The sequence below is a fragment of the Mytilus edulis genome, chromosome 4 (genome assembly GCF_963676685.1).
Source record: "Mytilus edulis chromosome 4, xbMytEdul2.2, whole genome shotgun sequence".
NCBI lineage: Eukaryota > Metazoa > Mollusca > Bivalvia > Mytilida > Mytilidae > Mytilus > Mytilus edulis.
Window position 1 is genome coordinate 61,318,334 of NC_092347.1, and position 25,430 is coordinate 61,343,763.

At 31.4% G+C, this 25,430-nt stretch overlaps 1 protein-coding gene across 1 annotated transcript; it reads right to left on the reverse strand.

Annotated features, from left to right (window-relative positions):
• Positions 1-12,558: 12,558 nt before the first annotated feature.
• LOC139521949 (collagen alpha-5(VI) chain-like) lies at positions 12,559-22,960 on the reverse strand. The gene is made up of 9 exons (XM_071315767.1): positions 22,879-22,960; positions 21,825-21,874; positions 21,321-21,484; positions 19,907-20,021; positions 19,356-19,469; positions 16,775-16,888; positions 16,121-16,404; positions 13,840-14,113; positions 12,559-13,326 (listed from the first exon to the last, which is right to left on the reverse strand). The coding sequence occupies exons 2-9, from the start codon at positions 21,862-21,864 to the stop codon at positions 12,746-12,748; spliced, it is 1,686 nt and encodes a 561-aa protein (XP_071171868.1). The 5' UTR covers positions 21,865-21,874; positions 22,879-22,960; the 3' UTR covers positions 12,559-12,745.
• Positions 22,961-25,430: the final 2,470 nt, after the last annotated feature.

The following is a 25,430-nucleotide window of genomic DNA, read 5'->3' on the forward strand; positions in this document are numbered from 1 at the left end:
GTCACTTCCTTTTATCATCAGCATTTGATGTGCTTACTTGTGATTCTTATCAAACAATTTGTTCAAAATTATATGTGATTTTGTTTTTTGTTTTATGGATAATTTTGGACTGGAGTGATTTCATTTTAGCTATTTCAGGTAAAATCGAACTATACTTTTATTTTTAAGCTATTCTATGCTTACATTTTGAACAATTTTTTTTAACCATTCTTCCATTCGGATAGAACTCACGATTTAGATTTATGCCAAACATGAGTAGTTGGTCAAATTCATTTCTTTGTCAAAGAGATAGTGCGTCAAATTGATTTTCATGTGGGTGGCGACACTGTGCGTTTGCGATCAAAATGTAATTATTTATCATTTATCTGATGATTAACCTGATGCTGTAATTTTACAAGTTACTGAATCCTTTACAGCATCATTATGTTTGCAGAACGTATATCGCCTTATGTATTTGTAAGATACATGATTCGTTTAGATTTAACTACAATTAAAAATTGGATTATTGCATAACGATAATAATACCATACATGATAGAATGCAAAGTTATACACTTATAATTTATACGATGTTATTAACGGTTCCATACATTTTAAGTACTCTTATATGAAAGAGAAAGACAGTTTAAGTTTTAAGGCTAAGCTATTGTGTTACAAACCCATTTGCCTTACTTGTTTGGGTAAGGTTGACAATATTTCAATTGGTGCAGTGAACTTGACTGCTTGTACGTATGACCTCTGTGTATGTGCTTTTTCAATTACGTTTTATGCGGAGTTCATTGTTTTATGCTATGTCACGAAACTCGTGCTACTTTCGTAAATCTCGTCACGGCAGTTTGGTTTGAGCTTATTATAATTTTGCAAGTTAGCTTAATCGCTATAATTGTTAGTATTTTAATTTATGCAAGTGTACCTTGTTTGCTTTATGTAATCGGTATAAAAAGGATATGTCTCTTACCTATATCGCAACCCAATGCTTATTTATTACGAACCAATTTACCTGTCTTTGCCTGTTTGGGTAATGTGGACGATATTTAAATTTTCGCAGAGGGCGTGGTTGCTTGTACTTATGTCCTCTGTGTATTATTTTCTCAGAGGTTGTGGTAGCTTGGTCTATGACCTCTGTGTATTTACTTTTGCAAATATTGTAGTATGTAGTGGGTATTGTTTTATGCTTCGTCATGAACCTCATGCTGCTTTGGTTTTTCAGAGGTCGTAGTAGCTTGGTCTATGATCTCTGTGTTGTTTTATGCTTCGTCATGAAACTTCATGTTACCCTTTCAGAGGTCGTAGTAGCTTGGTCTATGACCTCTGTGTATTTGCTTTTGTAAAGTTAATATGTAGTTGGTTTTGTTTTATGCTTCGTCATGAAACGCATGTTATATTTTTGCAGAGGTCGTAGTAGCTTGGTCTATGATCTCTGTATTGTTTTATGCTTCGTCATGAAACTCATGCTAAACTACTTTTAATTATTATTTCGTCATGGTGATTGGTTTGGAATAAATTAATTTTGTAATCAATTCTTTAGCTACAACCAAATTTCCAGTTTTTTTAGACATGTAGCCAGATTTACATGTTTGTCAGTTTGTAATACTTGTTTTTTTTTATGTATTATTTTATTTATCTTTACTAGTATAATTCATGTACATGATATAGTTTGGGATGCGATGAACGTAATTGATAATTTTTATGCCGATACTTATGCACTGTAAGGTCGTTTGCTTTTTTCTATATACTAGGTTTATTAATAAAAATAACATTGAACAAGACATATATATATATACATGTATATACTGATGATTTTTTAAAGTCAATACTCTTCATTTAATATATGATAAAAACATCTTTTCTGTTTAATGGTTGTTATTAAAGAAGAGAAACTATGATAATTTAATTATCGCATATTATTCCTTAACATTCGTTATGTTTGTGGTCCTTGAGTAAGACCAAGTTTGTTTTTTAATGAGAATTTAATTTCATTCATTATTTTATATTCTTTTTTTTTTGTTTATTTCATGCCTTAACTATGAACGACTTTTTGACGGAAGCTAAGAATGGTATTCACCTACGAAAGAACTTTCCCCATTGAAGGACATGTGCAATAAAGCGTGATATCAACAACTTACATATACTTTCATTTGTCAGCGGTATGCCATAAGTCCGATAATACAAACATACGAATATTGATGGGTTGCTGTTTCACTGACATTAATGACACATACCTAATTTAGATTAGAATTTTTATCCAGAAGTGCGAGTCGTATCAACATTGACTAACCAAAGCCTAATTTTACTGTTTTATAAATACAAATTTACAAAATACGACTTCGATCAGCATTTTGATACACAACTGGACCCTAGTTACAATGAAAGCTCAAAGCACCTATTGTTATACCACCATTTCTTGTTGACTATGTCGTTAATTGTCCAGGACTCTCGTTACTTAATTACAGCACTTAGTTTTAGAGGAAGGAAAATAAAACAAAGACTTCTGCCGCAGTTCATGGATGGAATGGTCCTATTAGTATCCGTGATTCAAGGATTGAAGTCAAATACGTTTATGGAATTTTACAGCTAAAAAGAATAAATTTAGTATCAGAACTTTATACTTCAGCTGTTGCGAGTCAGTATTACCTGACAAAACATTATGATCTTTATTTCATACCATTACAACTGTCTTGTTTTGGGTCAGCATTGCCTGCCAAAACGTTTTATGATTTTTATTTCTTATAATTACAACTGTCTTGTTTTGGGTCAGCATTGCTTGCCAAAACATTTTATGATTTTTATTTCTTATAATTACAACTGTCTTGTTTTGGGCCAGCATTGCCTGCTAAAACGTTTTATTATCTTTATTTCTTATAATTACAACTGTCTTGTTTTGGGTCAGCATTGCCTGCTAAAACGTTTTATTATCTTTATTTCTTATAATTACAACTGTCTTGTTTTGGATCAGCATTGCCTGCCAAAACGTTTTATAATTTCATTTCATATAATAACAACTGTCTTGTTTTGGGTCAGCATTGCCTGCCAAAACGTTTTATGATCTTTGTATTTCTTATAATTACAACTGTCTTGTTTTGGGTCAGCATTGGCTGCCAAAACGTTTGTGATCTTTATTTCATACGATTTGTGTCTTTATTGCCTCCCTCCTGCCGATGCTGTCTTTACATATTGTTGGGGTGTCAATGGGATCATTCGATAGGCTACCTTAAAATTATTTTTTAATTTCATGGCTCGGTTTAACTTCCTGTATGTACATGAATAGTTCGTAAATCATGTTATGGTTTTTAATGTTGCCTATCTAATTCATATTAATTATTCAAATTATATATATAAAAAGACTTGATGGTTTATACCAATGTTGTCTAAAGGCTATGGTCTTTAGAGGTAAATCCATCACAAACCAAAGTTTTTATATTAATTTAACTTAACTGGTTATTAACTAAATTGGATTTTTCTTTTGGTTAAATGTTTATAGTACGTGTCAAAAGCTATAAATATTTACTCGGTTAAAACTTACATCTTTTAACTTTTATCGCCATTACGGTACAAAAAATATATGAAACATCACCTAAAGCTGGAATATTATATTTTTCATTTAACAACTTTATTTACTACCATACAATATAAACCTTTTAAATGTATTGCATTGGAATAACAGTTTGTTAAAATAAGTTCTGTAGCATGCGAGGAAGAAATGAATTTATTTTATGTAAGTTTAAAGTAAGTTTGGTGTCTTCCCCCCTTTTTATAGTGATATTATCGATATAAATTATTACTATTAATATTGAATGGTGATGTTCACCAGTCATTAAATTTCTAAAAAGATGTATATTAAAAATTGTGACTAAAACATTTCTTTTTACCGTATCATGAGTTACGAAAATTATTTCTATAGTCTCATATCAATTCGGATCACAACAAAATTAACTGAGAGTTAAATAAGGTTTACACTAAATACATATTTTACTAATTTCAATTTAAAAGCTTTTACCCTATGGAATTCACCCTGTCCCAAGTTAGGAGCCTGTAGTTCAGTGGTTGTCGTTTGTTTATGTGTTATATTTAAGTTTTTCGTTTGAATTGTTTTACATGGTCATTTTGGGGCCTTTTATAGCTGACTATGCAATATGGGCTTTGCTCATTGTTGAAGGCCGTGCGATGACCTATAGTCGTTAATTTCCGTGTCATTTTTGGTCTCTTGCGGTGAACTGTCTTATTGGCAATCATACCATCTTCTTTTTTATATTTATACATTTTCGATTGAAAAATGTCAAGTGTAGTATGAGAATCCTTTGCTCATGATCCCTTACAGAAATAGCTAGATATAAAACTTCGTATTTAGGAATGATCCAGGGCTTCGTAAAAATGAACTTTAGTTTTGTTTGAATTTTCACTGGCCGGAATAAGATTTACACCGTTAATCATTTTTACCAGTAATATCTTAGTATATGATAATATGAACTTTTAATATTTCTGCTAAATGTGGAAACGTTTTACATAATAAAGTGATATGTGTTTGGTGTACATGTATGTGAATGTATTTTTTTTTCAAGTCATATATAATTGTATTCACGTCGCCAGAGTCCTCGGGTGGGGATCCGCTCTTTCAGCCTTAGAGTGGATTTCAGATCCACTCTTTCAGCCTAAGAGTGGATTTGTGGCAGATTTTTCTCCCCACCTTTGCTATTCTTTGTCATTTATTCAATTGACATGATATTAGTTGATGTAATTTCGTATTAATTATGTATTATTATTTTATATTAATTATGAACTTTTTTGTCAAATGTTTTATTTGCAAAATGTATTTTTTGCATTTTATGATTTTGAATAAATGACCTTTTTCCGTCAGTTTAGTTTTTATATCAATTAGCAAATCAAGCTCATACTCTGGCTTGTGTATACATAGTATGTTTGTAATATCCAGCTGTCTGTCTTAAAACCAATTTTATTTGCTAATTGGAAATTAATCGGAACAAAATAATTTCAGACAGCAGAGAAGATAATTCTGTTTTAATTGGTTATTACTAACCGACTTAAATAAAAGAGTGAGCTATTAATACTGTAAATGTATGATGTCTCTAGTCTGGTCAAAGGGTCAGAGTGTCCTACTTAATTAAACGATAAATTGTTGAAATTAGATAACATGTTTTCACGTGCAGAGAAATTTCACTTATGACCAATGCATCTTTCTTATTGGTCAATGATCTTGCGGGTCAGTACGAGTTCACGTGTAAGTGTATTGTGGTCACTTCCTTTTATCATCAGCATTTGATGTGTTAACTTGTGATTTTTATCAAACAATTTGTTCAAAATTCCCACCCACATACCGCCCTTAATGTTATCTTTTGAAGTAGATATGTATATATGTTTATTTATGGGGCAGATTTTTCTCCCCACCTTTGCTATTCTTTGTCATTTATTCAATTGACATGATATTAGTTGATGTAATTTCGTATTAATTATGTATTATTATTTCATATTAAATATGAACTTTTATGTCAAATGTTTTATTTGCAAAATGTATTTTTTGAATTTTATGATTTTGAATAAATGACCTTTTTCCGTCAGTTTAGTTTTTATATCATATAGCAAATCAAGCTCAGACTCTGGCTTGTGTATACATAGTATGTTTATGATATCCAGCTGTCTGTCTTAAATAGATGTTGCGAAAAATACATAATGTAACGTATCATTTCAGATAATATTGTTTAAAACGACTTAAATATCATTTTTTTTGTGAAAAGTTGCCATAAAAAAAGGTTTTTGCAAAATCACACCAATCAACATAAAGTTGGACCGGAAGGTCAAAATAATTGTAATTATCTTAATTTGTTATTCTATTATTAATCTACTTTTAAAAATATGCATTTAGTCAAACGTTTAAAAAGTTTTTACCCTACAACTGTCTACGTTTGCTTCACAATAAATCTCGCCTGTATTGCAGTTGGGATCACTTCTTTTGTTTCTAGTTGGAGCTTTAAGGAACGAGTGTGCTTCATGTCGTTGAATTTTCCATTGAGCTTGTACTTTCGCATAATGTGCATTAGATAATTCTACAAGGTAATCATGCTTAGTATTATTGTTAAACGTACGTTAAAACCCACCATTATTTTCTTAAAATGTCCTGTACCAAGTAAGGAGTATGGCCATTGTTATATTATAGTACGTTTTAATGTTGTATTTCTGTTGTGTCGTAGTTGTCCTCTTATATTTGATGCGTTTTCCTCCCTTTTAGTTTTTAACCCGGATTTATTTTTTTCGCAATCTATTTATGAATTTCGCGGAACAGCGGTATACTACTGTTGCCTTTATTTGAAAATTATTATTAACACTTATATGAATTTGGCATATCTAAGCTGAAGTTATCAACAATTCCAAAGTATAAATGTGCGAATCTTTAATAAATATTTAAATTTAAACATACTCTTAGATCTTCTGATAAGTAATGACTTTATTGTATGATAGTAATCTTCGTCGGAATCATTTTTGATTAAATAAATAAACATGAAATTTTAAAATTATTTCTTTGTATTGTAGAATTGGATATGTAATAAATATTGTGTAATATAAAATCTGTTCTTTTCATTTTCATAGTAGACTATGTATTGATAAACTTGTGTTATAGTAGTTGTATTTTAAAACTGTCCTTACCTATCAAAATAGAAATAACTATGAAGTGTGAAATATACATTTCTTAGCTGCAAAAAGACGAAATCTTTTCTTTCAAATCAGTGGAACTGAAATGGATAATAGTTTTCGTTTTATTGGATTAGCATGAATAAATGTAAGGGAATATAAAGGAAACATTTCTAACTACGTCAAACAAACCTTTCTGATGCCATTCATAATTTTTGTCCGTTATCGGGAGGTTGACTTAATTTATGAAATATATATTTGACGTCTATTGACCAATGTAAAGCGTTTCAATATTAAAAAAAAAAACCTTCTGCTTTCTTTCTTTTAGGACGAACAGCATGGTTTAATTGTTGAAGGTTAGTACTTTCAGCTTACTTTCATTATCACTCTTTAAGACAGAGATTTTGACTATTTGTGATTTTGATTGTTTCGTTTATATATCCTCATTTTAATGAAAACAAAGAGAAGCGGAAGGTTCAAAACTCATAATTCGAAGAAGACCTGACAACTCATAACGAAAATAACAGGGAAAAACCTTGAATCACATGGGCACACGTTATATTGATCATTATAAGGACAAAGTCGGTGCCGATTCTCTTTTGAAGATGTCACAATCGGTATGGTGTTCATGAAATTGGGGTAATATTCGATGTCACCTGGGACATATATATAAATACTAACGTCAACCAACTCATGATGGTCTTTGAACGTAAGCGGTGGTATCTCAAATATCACAGTGATCTTAAAAGTAAGAATGCCACTTAAAAAATAAACTCGGTTTTTTTTCTGAATTCATTTTTTAAATATTGATAAAGAAGAAAAACTCCAAAGAAGAACCTATGATTAATGTAATGATTTATAATGTACATTATCTTTCCACTTTTTAAGAGAAGCATACACTCTGCCAAATCATATGGCGTTAACGTATGTAAAGCACACGCATGTTCAAATTATATCAACTATATCAAGATAGGGTGTGAATTTGACGCAATAAAAAGAATAGGTATGCCGTCGAAACACAAAATATCGTTCGTGGTCTCAGTTAAGCTTTTTTTTTATGTATTTTATAGTTTTAAATGTAGTTATATTTTTTCAATATTCGACGATCAAAAATAGCTTTGAAAATATTTTAAAAATCAGAAAACATAATTTAATGTATCGATGTATTAAGGCTATCGATCAATTAGTTTATATTCCTTTTTATCCTGCAATTGGGTGTTCTACTATACAGATACAGCCCTACAGATATCGCTATTCTGTATCTGTATACTATACAGATATCGCTTAAAAGCTCCACCCACTGCCAGACCGAGTATTGTATGTGTATTGCAATCGCATTCCAATGACGTATCAATTGCGAATTAACGATTAGTTTTATACGTTCTGTATGTTTTCAAACATTTCTTTAGAGCAATAAGAATCACACCAATTTTCTGATAATATAAACACATGAACAGCAGTCTTTTCTTCGATGACAACTATCGATTTCAAAACTTGAATGTGTATGATTGTGTAACAAAAACAACCATGTCAATTTCAGCATGCATGTTTAATGAATGTCGAGTCTGAAGCGTAGGACAACTCGTACACTCCTGTTTCAAACTGGACAATGTTTTGTTATTTGTTTTTACTGTTGAAATTAGTTGTTATGTTAAAATAGATAATTAATCACTTTTAGCGATGTATAATGGTTGACCATTCGAGATTCTTTTTTTGCGAACCCGTCTTCAGCTGAATGTGTGATTACTGAATCGTATTACTACACGGGCCTCAAAGGATTTCAAACCGAAAATAGATGCAAAATATGTGTTTTTGTGTCTTTCAAAACACAAATAATATACAGAATTAATTGCAGGATAAAGACAATAACTGTTTAGTGTCTTTAAATATCAGCTGTATTTGTACTCGGCTCGAAACAGGTGTAATAGCTCGCTAAAAGCTCACATACACCTTGTTTCCTAGACTCGTACAAATACATTTGATATTTAAAGACACTGAGTAGTTATTGTCTATATAAATTAAAATCCTACTTTTATTTCTTTGATTTATTCTCTTCTTTTCAATATGTTAATAAATAATAGTTCACGGTAACAAAATTGTGATAATTCTACTAAGATCAATCTTTATTAAAATTTACATTTTTTGATTGGCTTAAAGATACAAGACTTCCTTGTTACTCTCATTGTATGACTTATTGGTGTTAAAATTCAATAAATAAAATTAAATACCAATTTCCTCAAAACGGACCCCCTTTGAACGTGTTTGGATTTCCTATTAAATGCGGAATCTACCTTAGGTCTGTCCGAAAACTCACGATGAATCCAGATTTTGACGAAATACTATAAGTACTTGAAATTTAAATAGATCTGATAGATGTTGTAGAAGTGGTTCGTGCGTTAATGCCCCTTTTAGGGAAAAACAAACAACTTATCAATCAAACTTGATAATTTTACCGTGATCATTCACCTGTTTTCGTTGGGGTTCGTGTTACTCAGTCTTCAGTTTTTTACATTGTATTTTATAGACTGGGGTTTAAGGTTTAGTCGTTGTAACTTTGTCTTCGACTTTTGAGCTAGAACATCCTATTGTTGTCTTTTCCGCTTCTCTTGAATGTTGATGGATACAATGGATAGCAATGCAATTATTTTTTTAAATTAGGTCACTTATGAAAAGATATTATCCTACAAACTAAGTACATAAGTAAGTAAACGTGTTCACTTCTGTCATTATAAAAATCAACTTATATATGTCCTTCCGTATTACCTTTTGTTATTTACATGTTGAAAATATCATTTAATAATTTAATTTTGGATGTAACGCGTCTTCTGATTGACTGACGTTATTTTGTTATGAGCCCATAGACATAATTAAGTCATGTGACCGTGACGTCATCAACGTTTTTTCATAGTTTTCTACAGTGTAAAATGGAATTTAGAATTAAATTATAAGAAATGACTGTAATATTTTTTCTGTCTATTCGACATAACATAAAAAATGTGGTGCAAACTGTTAAATAACCCGCTACGCGCATTATTCAGTGTGCACCGAATTTTTTATGTTATTTCTTCATAGACAGAAAAAATATTACAGTCATTCCTTAAATAAATAAAGAAAATGCTGACATTTCCAATCATACACATACACCAACAACGTTAATTTCGTGTGTAAACGGGGCAAGGAAGATACCAAGAATAATAAGTCTGAACTCATGAAATGATGAAAAAAAATTCAGTGGTAGTCTTTTTTGTATGCTCTTATTTACTAAGTCAAGTTTACATTAACCTTCATCATATTTAAAATCGGTATAACTTCTATTCTTAAAAGTTAAAAAATGCATTTTTAGTTTTTACGTTCAAGTACAACCTACGACTGTTTCATCTTTTTTCCGAACAAAAGCTTCGTTTGAATAAATTAATTAGGCTTATTATAATTGTATCATATATTAAGGTAATCATGCACATATTGTATATTTCTGCATACATTCAAACGCTTGCCTTTCTTATATTTCGGCTAATACTCTTCTTTTCAATATTTTTTAAATTAAAGTTCACACTAACAAAATTCAAGATATTTTTCCTAAGTCACTCTTTAAGGGCATACGATACAGTTACAGGGAAGGTAATGACGTTGCTAACGTTAAATGTTATTTTCGCGACGTCAAACTGTGAAATATCGGGAAAATATGCATTTTTCGACTGATTTTTATCATTCAAATTGATTTAATTTGAAAACGAGTGCATGGACCCCTACTTTTTAAAACGACATTTTGTTTCATTTTGCAGGGAGATTATGTGAACCAAATTTTATAAAACTGTAAATAGTGCGTTTTTGTTAATGTTGATAAATATAGATAAAAAAACTCAATTCACGATCATTTGATAAATATGAGTTATTTCTGAATAAAAAAATGTATAAGTTTTTAGTATACTTATAAAATACAGAAATTACAAATTACTTAACAAAAAACAATTTGTGTTTATCTTTTAAAACAAAAAAGTAATTGCTTTCTTTCGAAAGGGGAAAATACGGCCACAAATCCGAATTTTGAGAAAATATACAAAATGTCGACCTCATTTAACTCAAAAGGTAGCACATGAAGGTATGTTTTTTTATTACATTTTTGATTTAATTAGGCAAAACTATTTTATTGGCTAAATGAACACAACTCTTCCTTGCATTTTAAAGTTTTTACGTTAAAGTACATTTTACGACTGTTTCATCTTTTTTTTCAAAACAAAAGCTTCGTTTGAAAAGTTATTATAAAAAGTATCGATATGTCAATGTAATCTAGCAATTACTTATTACAAATTAACAATGAATTAAAACGTTTACCTTTTTGTTTGCTTTGATTGGTACTCTTCTTATCAGTTTTTTTTTTCAAATGATAGTTCACATTCACCAGATTGAGGACATTCGTCTAAGGTCATTCTTTATTAAAGATTTACATTTTTAATTGGATAGAATAATACACGACTTCGTTGTTCCTCGCCTTGAATTTGTGGATGGTGTCAAGACCCCATAAATAAAATTAAATACCAATTTCCTCAAAACAGGACCCCTCTGAATGTGTTTGGATTTCCTATAAAATGCGGAATCGACCTTAGGTCTGTTCGAACACTCACGATGAATCCAGCTTAAGACGATATATGATAAGTACTTGAAATTTTATTTAGATCTAATTGGTGTTGTTGAAGTGGTACCTTTGTTAATGTCCCGTTGAGAAAAAGAAACATCTTATCATTCAAACTTGATAATTTTACCGTGATCATCCCCCTGTTTTCGTTAGGGTTCGTGTTGCTCAGTCTTAATGAACACAACTCTCCATGGCATTTTTTAGTTTTTACGATAAAGTACAATTCGCGACTGTTTCATCTTTTTTCCGAACAAAAGCTTCGTTTGAATAGATTTATTAGACTTACTATAATTGTAGCATAAATTAAGGTAATTATGCAGATATTGTATATTTCTGCATAAATTCAAAACTTTCTTATATTTCGGCTAATACTCTTCTTTTCAATATTTTTTTCAAATTATAGTTCACCTTCATAAAATTGAAGATATTTTTCCAAGGTCACTCTTAAACCGATTTTATTGGATAAATGAACACATCTCTTCCTTGTAATTAGTATTTAATGGGTGTATCAATACGAAACCCCGTAATTAAAAATTAAAGCTCAAATTCCTGTTGAATATTTCAATAAAACTGACCTCCTTTTAAATCATTGGGAAAACCTAATAAATTGACCTTTACAATTAGATAACGTTTAAATGAACTATATAAAAAGAAAATGACACTTGCGTCTGACGTGCTTTTCTTAATTTACCCTCACCAGGAACGCCTCAAGATAAATAATGGAGGGCGCAGGCCGATATAAAAAAACAAAGGGGTTATAGAGCTTTATGAACAAAAAAGACATTAAAACAATATAAAATACTAATTTTGCTGCAACATGTAAACGTTTCAGGATTTACTAGTTTTTGTGAAAGTGATGGTAAAGGTGTTTTTATATAAGATCTTTGTATTAAACTAAATTTAAGTGCTATTTTCATTTACTAGCACTTGTTATATCCCTCTGATGTTGAACTGATAGTCCCTGATGGTATCGTCAGCTTAGCAGTAAAAGGTTTTAACTCTTTTAGGCATTATTGACTTTGGTGGATTTGACTATTCTTTTTAGAACCATTGTGTTAATTTATCTTGTCGTGTTTTCCAAAACTTATACATTCTTGTCACTCAAAGTTTGGTTTTTGGTGTTCAAGATGACTCAATAAATTTGTAAAGTGTTATATTTTTAGTCTTGTACTTTTTGAATTGAAAACCTGCCTTTTTGCCTTAATTTGATAAGTTGAAACTTAAATTAGTCATATTTTTCTTATATATAAAAATATGAAGATGTATTACTCTTAACCAGATATGTACAAAGAAATGTTTTATTCTTGTATGTATATCTCATGAATATAAATTGTTTTACTGTTTCCAGAACAGTTTGTTAAATAACATCTTTCCATTTTGCTTTTTTATTTTGTTTCAAGTTCATGACAATACATTGATAAAGTTACAACATATATTTGTTCGCTTCGAAAACATAAAACAAGTAATGCATTTATTGTCGTATAGTGAATATATTGTTAACACAAACATAATATTTTGTCATTGCAGTGAGCGAGTCTAATGCTCTGAAGTCGTCATCTTCTGTATAAAACACATGACTAGGATCATTCAATACTTTCTGAAAGTTTTCTATTACATTGTCTTCTCCAGCAACAACGCCATTTACTTCTATGCCATGTACTTCAAAATACGAAACTTCATTCTTTATTTCATCCATATCAGTCCACATTCCATTTGAAACAATTACCACCATCTTTCTTAATGAAGTGAACTGGTTACTTTTTCGTAAATGTTGCAAGGCATGACTAAGGTTTGATGATAAATGATTGTCAAGGTCGATTTGTAGCGCTGCTGCGATACGTTTATCTTTGTCACCTGACCATGTTAAAGAAAACACCTCTTCCGGTTCGTCTGAATATGAATACATGCCGATATAAGCCCTTGGGTTATACGATAACATTTTGTCTATGATGTTACGTGTGGCTGTTAGACGATCGTTGAAACTTTCTATCGTTTGTTTGCCGTTAGTATCCAGAAGAATAATTACTTGAGTATCTTCCTCCAAGTTGCAATCTGTAAAAAAAAATAAACAACTTCATATGCAATGTCGTTTCAAAATGTATCAAAATGTGAATGTACAGTGCTGTTTGCAATGATGATTGTTCAACTATAGAGTAAAATAGAAGCTGTGAAAAGTAAAGGTATACAGGAAATCTTTAAATTAAAGTTATATATCTGTATGGCAGTAGTACGAAGGAGTAAAAGTTTTTAGCTGTAATTTCAAATTTTATCTTAAGCCTGTTTTGTTGATGTCTCATTTCGGTTAATTATCCCTTTGACATATGACTAGTATAAAGAAGTCTGTATTGTTATATAGATAAAATATAAAGTTTTAAAGAAAATATGTAGTGTGAAAAGATCCATTTTAATTACTTGAATACAAATGTAGCATAGAAGCGATAGACGAAAACATTTCAGATTCCCGTAATTGAAAAGTACTAATATACACTGTTCTTACATTTTTGCAAAAGAATTAGTTTTGTGCCTATCCATTCAATTAAGTTCTAATATATATAATCAGAATACCTGTACAATCAGTATGCACTGTTTCTTTGAGAATCTGGTTATACATATCATCTAGATGATTTGGACTGAAAGTATAAAACGGACTTTTTGAAATAGTCAACATCTCTGTATATGCAATCGACTGTCCGATTCCGACTGATAGAATAGGAATACCCATTGAATTTATTATCTGTGCTTCGTAGAAAGCCTCGTTCCTGTCTGTTGACAGACCGTCATGCATCAGGACAATGTAGCTTGTTGTACCACGTGATCCCATGGAATAGCTTGTTATCATCTGCAAGAAGAACCTAGTTTAAATTCAGTTAACAACTTATTCCGGCCAGGTCAAGACGTTTGTTCAACAAAGAGGTACAAATACAAAACAAATATTTGCTACGCATAACAGTAAATTGTTATATACTTGAGGACATTTGGTATCCAATGAAAACATTCAATGAAGAACCCTTGTTGAAATTCTATTTTGGCTTAAAAAAAATAAACATATGGAATTGTAATAAGAGGGCGTATACATCTTTTTTTACTACCAAACTTTCAGGGAACAATACACTCCTATGCAAAAAAAATCAATTGGAAAGTTCCTTATCACATAACCAAATCAAATCACAAAACGCATCAAACGAATAAACAACAACTGTCATATTCCTGACTTGGTATAGGCATTTTCAAATGTAGAAAATGGTGGATCGAACCTAGTTTCATAGCGCTAAACCTCGTACGACAGTCTCATCAAATTCCGTTGTATTTACAACGATGCGTGAACAAAACAGACATAATAAATAAAATAGTCAAAATATGGGTATAACAGTCATCAATGCAATTAAAAGTATGTTTAATTTTTCATTGGTTTTTACAGGATATATCAGTCATTTTTTAAAAACTGTAGACAGCAAAGCTATTAATGCTCTAAATTGTATAATTGAACATTGAAAGGGATTGCAATGGAAAAGTGCTTTTCTTGCTATACCCTATGTCAAATTATAAATAGAAGATATACCAAGGGACAATCAATATTATTCAATCTAGGAGGAATACTGTGGATTCATTACTTTTCGTTGGATACTAGTTTTCGTGGATTTTATGGATACAGGTTACTATCGAATTAAAATGTTTAATGATAACATATTTTTAAACAGATTGTATTCAGACTTTTGCAAAAACCACGAAATCAAATATCTATGAACATTCACGTTTTTCTCTATCACCGAAAATTTGTATCCAGAAAAATAAATGAATCGACCTTTAACACAATTTGGTAGTATTTTGAGACCATATATGAAATTATATATGCATTTAGATCTGGTTGAACTGGATAAATGATATATCGATATGTGACGTTTAACGATTTTCTTATCCCAGGTATATTGAACCTTAGTCGTATTTGGCATAACGTTTTTCGAATTTTGGGTCCTCAATGCTATTCAACTTTGTACTTATTTGGCTTTATAACTTTTTTGATCTGAGCGTCACTGATGAGTCATATGTAGATGAAACGCGAGTCTGGCGTATAAAAGAGGGACGAAAGATACCAAAGGGACAGTCAAACTCATAAATCTAAAACAAACTGACAACGCCATGGCTAAAAGTGACAAAGACAAACAGAAAAACAATAGTACACATGACACAACATAGAAAACTAAAGAATAAACAACACGAACCCCACCTAAAACTAGGGGTGATCTCAGGTGCTCCGGAAGGGTAAGCAGATCCTGCTCCACATGTGGCACCCGTCGTATTACTTATGTGATTACAAATCCGGTAAATAGTCTAATTCGGTAGGTCACATTCATGAAAGGGAAGGGGATTGTAGTTACGACGTAAGGAACATATCCGATATCATTTGTGAAACGGTTATTACATAACGGTCAACCAACTCGTGATGGCGTCCGTAAAATTTACGAAGGGATGATTTCAACTTCACCATTTGGAACTCTTGGTTTAATAGCTTCCTTGTGAGCAGTAACCCTCTATCAAGAAAATCATGATAGGAAATGCAAGCACGGGAATATCGTATCAATTGGGAGATATATACCCGGTATGCAGGTGCTGCTGGAATGTTGCTACTTAGAAATGGAAAGTTCAGAATTGGAAAGCTGAAATCATCTCATATAAATTATAAGCCTGGTACCTTTGATAACTAATTACACTTTCAGCAATATAATCTCATTAAATATATAAACAGTATAAAATTCGATGACTTCGCTAGTGTTTTTTTTTATAGAATTCACACCATACAATAAGAAAACAATTTGTAACACTATTTTTTTGGAAATCTCCAGTTTACCTCACGAGCTTGTTGTAAGGCCTTAGCTGTGTATGTTGCAGCTTCCTCTCCCTTGATAGTCTTAAAAACAGCACTCATATCAGAAGCCGATGTGTAACTATCGAGATCAAATAGTACTGTGGAATTAAAGTTATAGGCTATAGCACCAATTTGGAAATCATTTCTTCCAATAGGAACTTTGTTGATAAATTGATTGATAAAGTCGATGCTTTTGTTTAGACCATTTTTCAAGCTGTCGGATGTATCAACTACAAATACGATGTCTGCAGGACCAGGTCTGCAGTCTGAAAAAGACAGCTTAAAAAATGTCTCAAACGCATTTAATAATATAAAAAAAATATTTCACATCCCATGAGCACATTTTATTAATTGTTTTATTTCTGGTTTAGATGATATCACATATACTAGGAAAGATCAAAAGCTTACTTATTATTCAAAGAACCAGATAATTTCTTTTTGTGATTTATGCGGAATATAGAGGCATCTATTCATTCATTACATTCATTGATTTTTAAAAGTGTTCAAATATATTCAGTTTCCAAACTTACTTGTTAAAATGTATGTTTTCAAACAATTATACCTATACATATGTACCCGACTAACGTCAATATTCCTCTTTATGGGAAATGAGGATTTGTTTATTGATGAACTTACCTGTTTCACAAACACTTCCTTCGTATCTGCCGGTACAGTCACACGTAAAATCATTGAATAGATTGTTACACGACCCTCCATTTAAACAGGGAACAACCTGGCATTCGTTAAAATCTATAAAACAATAAAACAAAGTACATTGTGTGTAAATAAAACATATTTTTTTAGACTTTTAGACGCGTCTCAGCATTTAAATATTTTCGAAAATGCCAAAATTAGTAGTACAAAACGATACTTTTAGCATACTCGTACTTTATTTGGCCTTTTGAACTTGTTTGACTCTAGCGTCACTGTTGAGACTTTTGTTGATGAAACGCGTGTCTGGCGTAAAAATGTTTAATCCTAGTATCTATGTTAAGGTGATTTACTAGTAATCGCTAGATCACAACAACAACAACAAATATTTTATTTGCCAATCACGGCGCCCAGAATGAGCAGAATAATTATAATATAATTTTCAAACATAATGTAGAGTAAATTCAAAATAGGTTAAACAAAGTACATAATATGATTGATTTTGATTTGGTTGATTGATATAATATTAAAGAAAATGAAATAGGCAATTTGTAAATAATAAACATATATAATACAATATGACCAATAGTCTGTTATTCTGGTCCCTTTATTGGACAGCACACCTCGTAGTAAATACTAATAATTTATCAAATGTAAAAGAAATAACTTATGTAAATGCATATTTGATCATACATAATTTTATATAGAGAAATCTAATTTAATATTGTATTTCTGTTTATATTTAAAACCTCTAATAACTGACAAATTATTATCAAAATGTTTTTATCTTCATTTCCCATTAGCCAAATAAAAAGAGATTTGTTATCAAGTTTTGAAACAGACTGTAAACTATTTGAATTCACCGAATCCCTGCCTTGATTAAAACGCTCCTTTGAATTGTTTGTAGAGAAATATTATTTGTATATAATCAGGCCTTGACTACGTCCCCGTTTAGAACAGAACGTTTCAGCTAGTTATTTGTTAAAAAAATACTTTGAGCTCAGTCAGTACCAGTAGCATAGTCGTAGCTTGGAACACAACACCTTAGTGATTTATTTGTATAAAGAGAGCTATCCTTTGTAAAAAAACAAAGAAAAAATATATCACATATAGCAACAGACGACAATCATGAAAAGTAGGCTCCCGACTAGGAACAAGCACATACAAAATTGGCAAGGTTAAACTAGTTTGATGGCGCCAAACCATCCGTTTAACCTTGGATTGTAGTGTAACAGCAAAAAGACCACAGTTATGACATGGCAGGTTATTTATACATCCCAAAATGTAAAAAAGACAATACGTTCAAATCTGGGAGGGCACACAGTTACTGACAGCTAGTTCAAAGCCGATAATAACTAATGAAAATATCATGCCTCTAAGATAGCAATCAGTAAATACTAAACATTCAATGGATTTAGTGTAAAGACGTCATTTACAGTCCTAGAAAAACATGTCCTTGTGCACTAGCAAGATACATGTATCGACAGATTTTAGAGCCCTGGATGTACGATGTATATTTAAAATGATGTTTAGTTTGATTTTGATGCACTATTAATGAAATCAAAAGTAATACTAATAAAATCAATTTTCAAAGATCTAGTTAAAGAAATAAAGGCAACAGTAACATTGAGAATGGAAATGGGGAATGTGTCAAAGAGACAACAACCCGACCAAATAAAAAACAACAGCAGAGGGTCACCAACAGGTCTTCAATGTAGCGAGAAATTCCCGCACCCGGAGGCGTCCTTCAGCTGGCCCCTAAACAAATATATACTAGTCCAGTGATAATGAACGCCATACTAATTTCCAAATTGTACACAAGAAACTAAAATTAAAATAATACAAGACTAACAAAGGCCAGAGGCTCCTGACTTGGGACAGGCGCAAAAATGCGGCGGGGTTAAACATGTTTGTGAGATCTCAACCCTCCCCCTATACCTCTAACCAATGTAGAAAAGTAAACGCATAACAATACGCACATTAAAATTCAGTTCAAGAGAAGTCCGAGTCTGATGTCAGAAGATGTAACCAAAGAAAATAAACAAAATGACAATAATACATAAATAACAACAGACTACTAGCAGTTAACTGACATGCCAGCTCCAGACATCAATTAAACTGACTGAAAGATTATGATTTCATCATATTAACATCAGGCACAATCCTTCCCGTTAGGGGTTTAGTATCATACCATCATAACATATATGAGAAGAACATAACCCGTGTCATGCCAACAACTGTTTTTAGAATAAATGTCTTTAGTTCCGATGCAAAGACCTTATCAGTGACTCAATATTAACGCCAAAATATGCAATCTTTAATGACTTGACAACAGTATCATAATTATATCCCTTCTTAATAAGTCTATTCAAAGGTTTTGTAAGTTTTTGAGGTGAATACTGACACCTTTGTGCTTTATAAAGAATATTTCCATAAAAAATAGTAGTATACCGCTGTTCGAAATTAATAAATCGATTGAGAAAAAAACAAATCCGGGTTACAAACTAAAACTCAGGAAAACACATCAAATATAAGAGGAGAACTACGACACAACAGAAAACCTTACCTGTAGAACAATCAGTTGCTGGATCCCAGCCTGGAACACATTGACAGTTATAGCTGGTACTTGTGTCTTGGCACGTGGCTCCGTTATGGCATGGAAATGATAGGCACTGGTCATCTGATGATACAAAATTGCTATGCAATGCAAACTTATCACACCACGAACAGAAACATTAGCTAATAATGTATTGTTTGCACTTTGGGTTATTTTTCTTTGTATGATATACAGAAAATATAGTTAGCTTTAACTTTATTCAAATTATTTCTTTACTTTATATATATATAAGAAAATGTGGTATAAGTGCCAATAGACAACCTTTTCATCCAAGTCACAATTCGTTAAAGTAAACTATAATAGGTCAAAGAAGGGTCTTCAACACGGGCCTTGGCTCACACCGAAAAGCAAGCTATTGCGGGCCCCACAAATTTCTACTGTAAAACCATTCAAACGGGAAAACCAACAGTTTAATCTTTTAAAAAAAAAACGAGAAACGAGAAACATGTGTCTTATAAAATATAATTTTTTAAACTTAATCTTATGAATTCTTAATTTACCTGTACAGCCTAATGTGTAATGTACTGGACATGGTGTAGCTAGGTAACAAGCTTGTGTTGCAGTACATGTATGACCCTGACCACAAAAATGCTCCCGACTCTGCTCGTTATGCATCTGAAATGAATTGTTTTTGGTATATATACTAGACTAAGTATTAAGCGAAAAGTTGGGAAAGTGCAAAATTAATACTAGAAAAGTCTTGATAATTTGTAAGACTAAAACAATTTCATTATCACAACAGCTGTTTATCTACCACTTCAGACAATTTTAAACGAAAATTGCAAATGTTTGAATTACCAGCTTTTGCATCGGAGGGCATCGTTACCCAGTTCTAATTCATTTGTATCTGTACTCAAAGTTCATAGTAGAAAGTAAAATCACAAAAATACTGAACTTAGAGGAAAATCGATTCGGAAAGTCCATAATCACATGGCAAAATCAAATAACAAAACGCATCAGAAACGAATGGACAAGAAGTCATATTTCTGACTTGGTACATGCATTTTCAAATGTAGAAAAGTGTGGATTAAACCTGGTTTTATAGCGCTAACCCTCTCACTTTGATGACAGTCTCATCAAATTCCGTTATATTTACATTGATGCGTTAACTAAATAGACACAATAAATAAAATAGTCAAAATATGGGTACATCAGTCATCATCGTATAACAATTTAAAAAGGAACAGTTTAACAAAACACAAAAACATCTATCTACAAACACATTCATTGATTTGCGTGTCTGACGTCAGAAAATTGTATACGTCACATAGATTTGTTCCGAATTGGGGGGAAAATGTCATTCTTATACGAAGTTAGTGAAATATTAACAGATTTTTTGCAGTTTTAGCCATATTTTATCATTGAGAGTATAAGTAAACAGAAGTTTGCAATATTGGTTTGAACGTATCATGCACAAACATAAAGGTTTGATACTTAGATTAATGTGCCTGTTTATTTGATGTGAATGTTGATCCATTGCTGTTGATATTTGTTTCTGTCCGTATTTTTTTTTAGTAAGTTTGTTATGGTAAATGTCTTCGCTCTTCTCGATTGAGTCGCTTCTCATTTTGTTATTCTGGAACATTTAGTACCTTACTATACTGCATATGTTTTGCTAATTGTTGATGGCTGTACGGTGACATATATAGAGTTAGACACCCTTAGAACAGTTCATGACACACACAGCTCTAAGGAGAACCAATCCTAAAAAAGAAAAGGAGCTGTGGTGTGAAATAGATTTAGGGATATTTGTCAAATGTCTGTGAGGTTTGCGTCTCATCAACGTGTCACCATTTCTACTTTTTCTACCGCCATTAAGTACGTCGAGAAAGATATATTTTTGTTTCTATTTGATATTATCATTTCTTAATTTTGTTTCATTATATCAAGTATTTTTTTTTTTTAAGTGTTTACCATGCAATTGGCTTTGTTTGCTTCAGCTTCACAATAAGGCTCGTCTGTATTGCATCTAGAATCACTTCTTTTGTTTCTAGTTGGAGCTGTGAGAAACGAATGTGCTTCATGTCGTTGTATTTTCCATGGAGCTTCTACTTCTGCATAGTGTGCGTTAGATAATTCTACAAGATGAACATTTGTTCAGTGTTAGTTTTAAACAGAGGATGTCCTTTAAAAACAATTGAAATAAATTGCTTTGAAATGGTTTAATTCGCTTATTCATTACCCAAAATGTATTGAACATAGCCGTAATAAACATTCAATCAAAATGCGCTACAAAAATTTAAACATTTCTAACTCTCTCTTTTGTTTTCTTGTAGTGTTTATCCCTCTAAATTGAGAAATCAAATATGTATTGGAAATCTTTTTTTTTATACATAACTACTTAGTATCGAATAAAACACTATTAAAGGTATAAAGAACAAATGGTATAATCGTTTTTATGTTTGGCAGCTAACTTACCTATCAAAGACAGGACTACGACAATATCTGAAATATACATCGTGCTACTTCTGAAAAGAGAGTAAATAATCTTCTCTTTACATATATATGTCTGCAGTAGATAACGATTCCATTTATCTTTTGTTGGGATAACAAGAGAAATATTTGCCTTTTCTTTTTTCGAAGCAGACAAATAGTTCGAACTAACCAACAGAATCAGAAGTAGCTTGAGTTGTCTAATAATTTACTATACTGTAGTATAGTGACAATTTCAAAATCTTAACTAAGAATTTCTGGGTAACAATATCTATTCTCAATTTTATATACGGTATATACAGTTGGTAAATTATAGTCGCATTAATTCAGCCTAACTAACTGATTTTATACTGGTAAATCTATTTTCTGTGGATAGTTTTCATAGGGATCCTTTTGAGAGTATTACGGCAAAAAATTATCAAATGGTTCTTAATTTATGTTTTTGTTTTTTAAAGTTTGATTAATGAATAGCAACATCATCGTATCAAATTTAGGACGTTTACTCAAATGCTTTGGGAATAGAGTTTACCAACTACTCATTGAACAATCCTTCCAACATCGTAAGAAATGTCCATGTGTGCATGACTTGTTCCAAGGCAAATTTGTCAATATCTTTTCAAGTCCACAACTTTTATATTTACATCAGGGGGCAGTAACATATTGCATGAACAAATACTTTAGTATTGTCTAAAAACTCAGATATGTTCAAGCTAAACACTGGAAAGTTAAAAAAAAATAAATAAAAATAAACCCAAGATGATTGAGGTGAAAATATAAAAAAGCAACTTTTAAGTGGGAAGTCTGGAAATCCCCCTCCCCCCTTTAACTTCGAAAATGGTCGTATAATAATATATCTTAATATTTTGTCATTTTGGGAATTTAGAAGGGACCAAGGATCGTCCCTTACTATTTATCAATTGGGTCGATTTGGGTCTCGACATATTGTTTGTATTGTAGTCTATTATTGATGAACACCGCCTGTAGATGTCATTTTATGTTGTTTTTTTTTAACCGTTGATCTGGCAGAAAGAAAACTTACCTTCCCTTTGCTTTGGTTAATAATCTTCTTTTAACTATTATTTCACAGTCTAATTTTCTTATTCAAATAGTTACATAATTTTGATTGGATGCCATAATTATACTTCCTTGACAAAATATATTGTCAATACATATATATAATTAAAAAGCCAATTCAATGAAATTGAATACCCGTTAAATCTCTTTTAAAATAGGAAAACCTTTAAAAATTCCCGACAGTTAATTGTACTTATGTGTACATTACTTAATTAAATATTATACCAAATACGTTTAAAGACTTATAGGACAATAAGCACAACTTCTGATTTACTTATTACAAAAATTAAATTAAAAATATTAAATATGTAAATATTTTGAATGTAATAATACTATTTTTTTATTGTCTGTTAACAATCAATAACAAAAGTCAGATAAAACCGACAACACCTTAACAAAAGGACAAACAATTCCATAAAACCAGACAAATAAAATGCGACCCCCCCCCCCAAAAAAAAAACAAAAAAAAACAGGGGTAAACACAAGTACACCGTAAGGTCAACAGTTCAAATGTGACACCCTTCATGTTACTCCTCTAATATTACGCCGAAGAATCATAAGCTGCAAATAAGGCATCACACAATAGCGGAGAGGTAAAAGTTATTATTCCTGTGAAATCACAAAATTTATAAACCATAGGTCGTGTAACTTCTTTTACCCTAAAATTTGACCTATTGTGAAAATAAGAAATGGACACATTGTGTTCATGAACAAAAGAAAGACAAAACTGTTCCTTGTAGGAAAACAAATAAGATGCAAGTTCCGATGTTAATGGTAACAGTATAATTTAAGTCGTATTAGGTGATATTACAATTGAGACAAAATATGAAACTGTGGTTATGACAATTGGTTAAAAATCTAGTCAATAAACTCCTCATAGATACCAGGGTTGAAATTTTACATTTGCACCAGACGCGCGTTTTGTCTACAAAAGACTCGTTAATGACGTTTGAACCAAAAAATTAAAAAAGGCATAAACAGTACGAAGTTGTGGAGCTTAAAGACCACAAATTCCTTAAAGTATTGCCAAATACATCTTAGGTAATCTATTCCAGAGGTAGAAAAGCCTTAGTATTTCAAAAAGTCAAAGATTTGTAAAAAGGGAAAGAGAACAAAGGGAGATTTACTATTCTTATGAAAAGGTCGAGAAAATCAATAATAAAACCATGCCGGTGACGATATTGATCAAAAGTTATTTCTTTAAAACAATTGTACATGTAAAGAAAAAACACTATGTTTTGTGTTCAGTAAGTATCGAGAAAATTGCAAAAAAGAGGCTTAGTCCTTAGTATGTTACAATTTCCAAAAATATACTTATCTTTTACATCTTTTTCGGGTACACCGGTCTGCTCTTGTCACGTGAAGTTTCAGTATAGACATATTGTCTTTAGGCCACACCAATTTAATTCCTTGTTCGACGGACCCGCCCGCACCTATTTTTTCAAAACAGATTTTTTTTATTATTTTTATATTCCCGCTTCCCGCATCCGGAAATGTAATCATGTCAATTTCCCGCACCGTTTTTTTTTTTGTAAATATTATAAAAAGATATCAACATTTGTTTTTAAAATCACAGTCTAACCTGTATATAACGATTTTAAACATAAAAGCACCCCACCACACAGTGTAAATATCTGTAAGAATATTTGTTTCAGCATGAAACCTATTTATCCAAATGGGAGTGCTCCGATCTAAATTTATAACAGCGGAAATACCTGTAAAGAACAAAAAGTTGGTTTCTTTTCCCCTTACTTTTATTCCCTATCAAAAAATGTTCGTTGTTAGAATAAAGTACAAAGAACTTCTGAAGGATTTGCCTTCAACCTGCAATTATATTGTATGCTGGCGAACAAAAACTATCCATAGCCGCTACATGTTTATGCACCTGTCCTGATTGAATCAGGGGCCTGTCGTTCAGCAGTTATCGTTTGTTGATGTTGTTCATTGGTATTTTCCCATTTGGATATATAAATTAGATCGTTGGTTTTCCTGTTCAAATTATGTACGCTTATAATTTTGGGGTCCTTCATAGCTTGCTGTTTGGTCTGTAGCAAAGCCCTGTGTAAAAGGCCGTACTTTGACCTGTGTTTGTTATTATCAGGTTAAGAACAACCCTCCCTCAGACAAGGGATCATTTTACTGATGTAGAAAAGAAAATAGAAATACCAAGGATTTGTATAATTCTTCTATACAAAACCTTTGAAAACTTAGAATTTTGTACTCAAAAAGAGGAAAATAACATCATATTTTGAATAACTTTTTCTAAAAGAGGGGTCCACTTACATGACTTATTTTAAATAATATTAAACTGTTACAGTAAATGTGTTAATTTAACAAGGTTAAAGTCCAGGAATATTACAAATTTCTTGGACATGTTTTTACCATTTAATACCAGATAGATATATAGTTCTTTGAGAAAATATGAGCCCTTTTGTACAAACAAATATATTATAACTTATATTGATCCCTCATAAAACGTGTAAAAGGGATATTAATAACATTAAGGGGTTGCCCTCA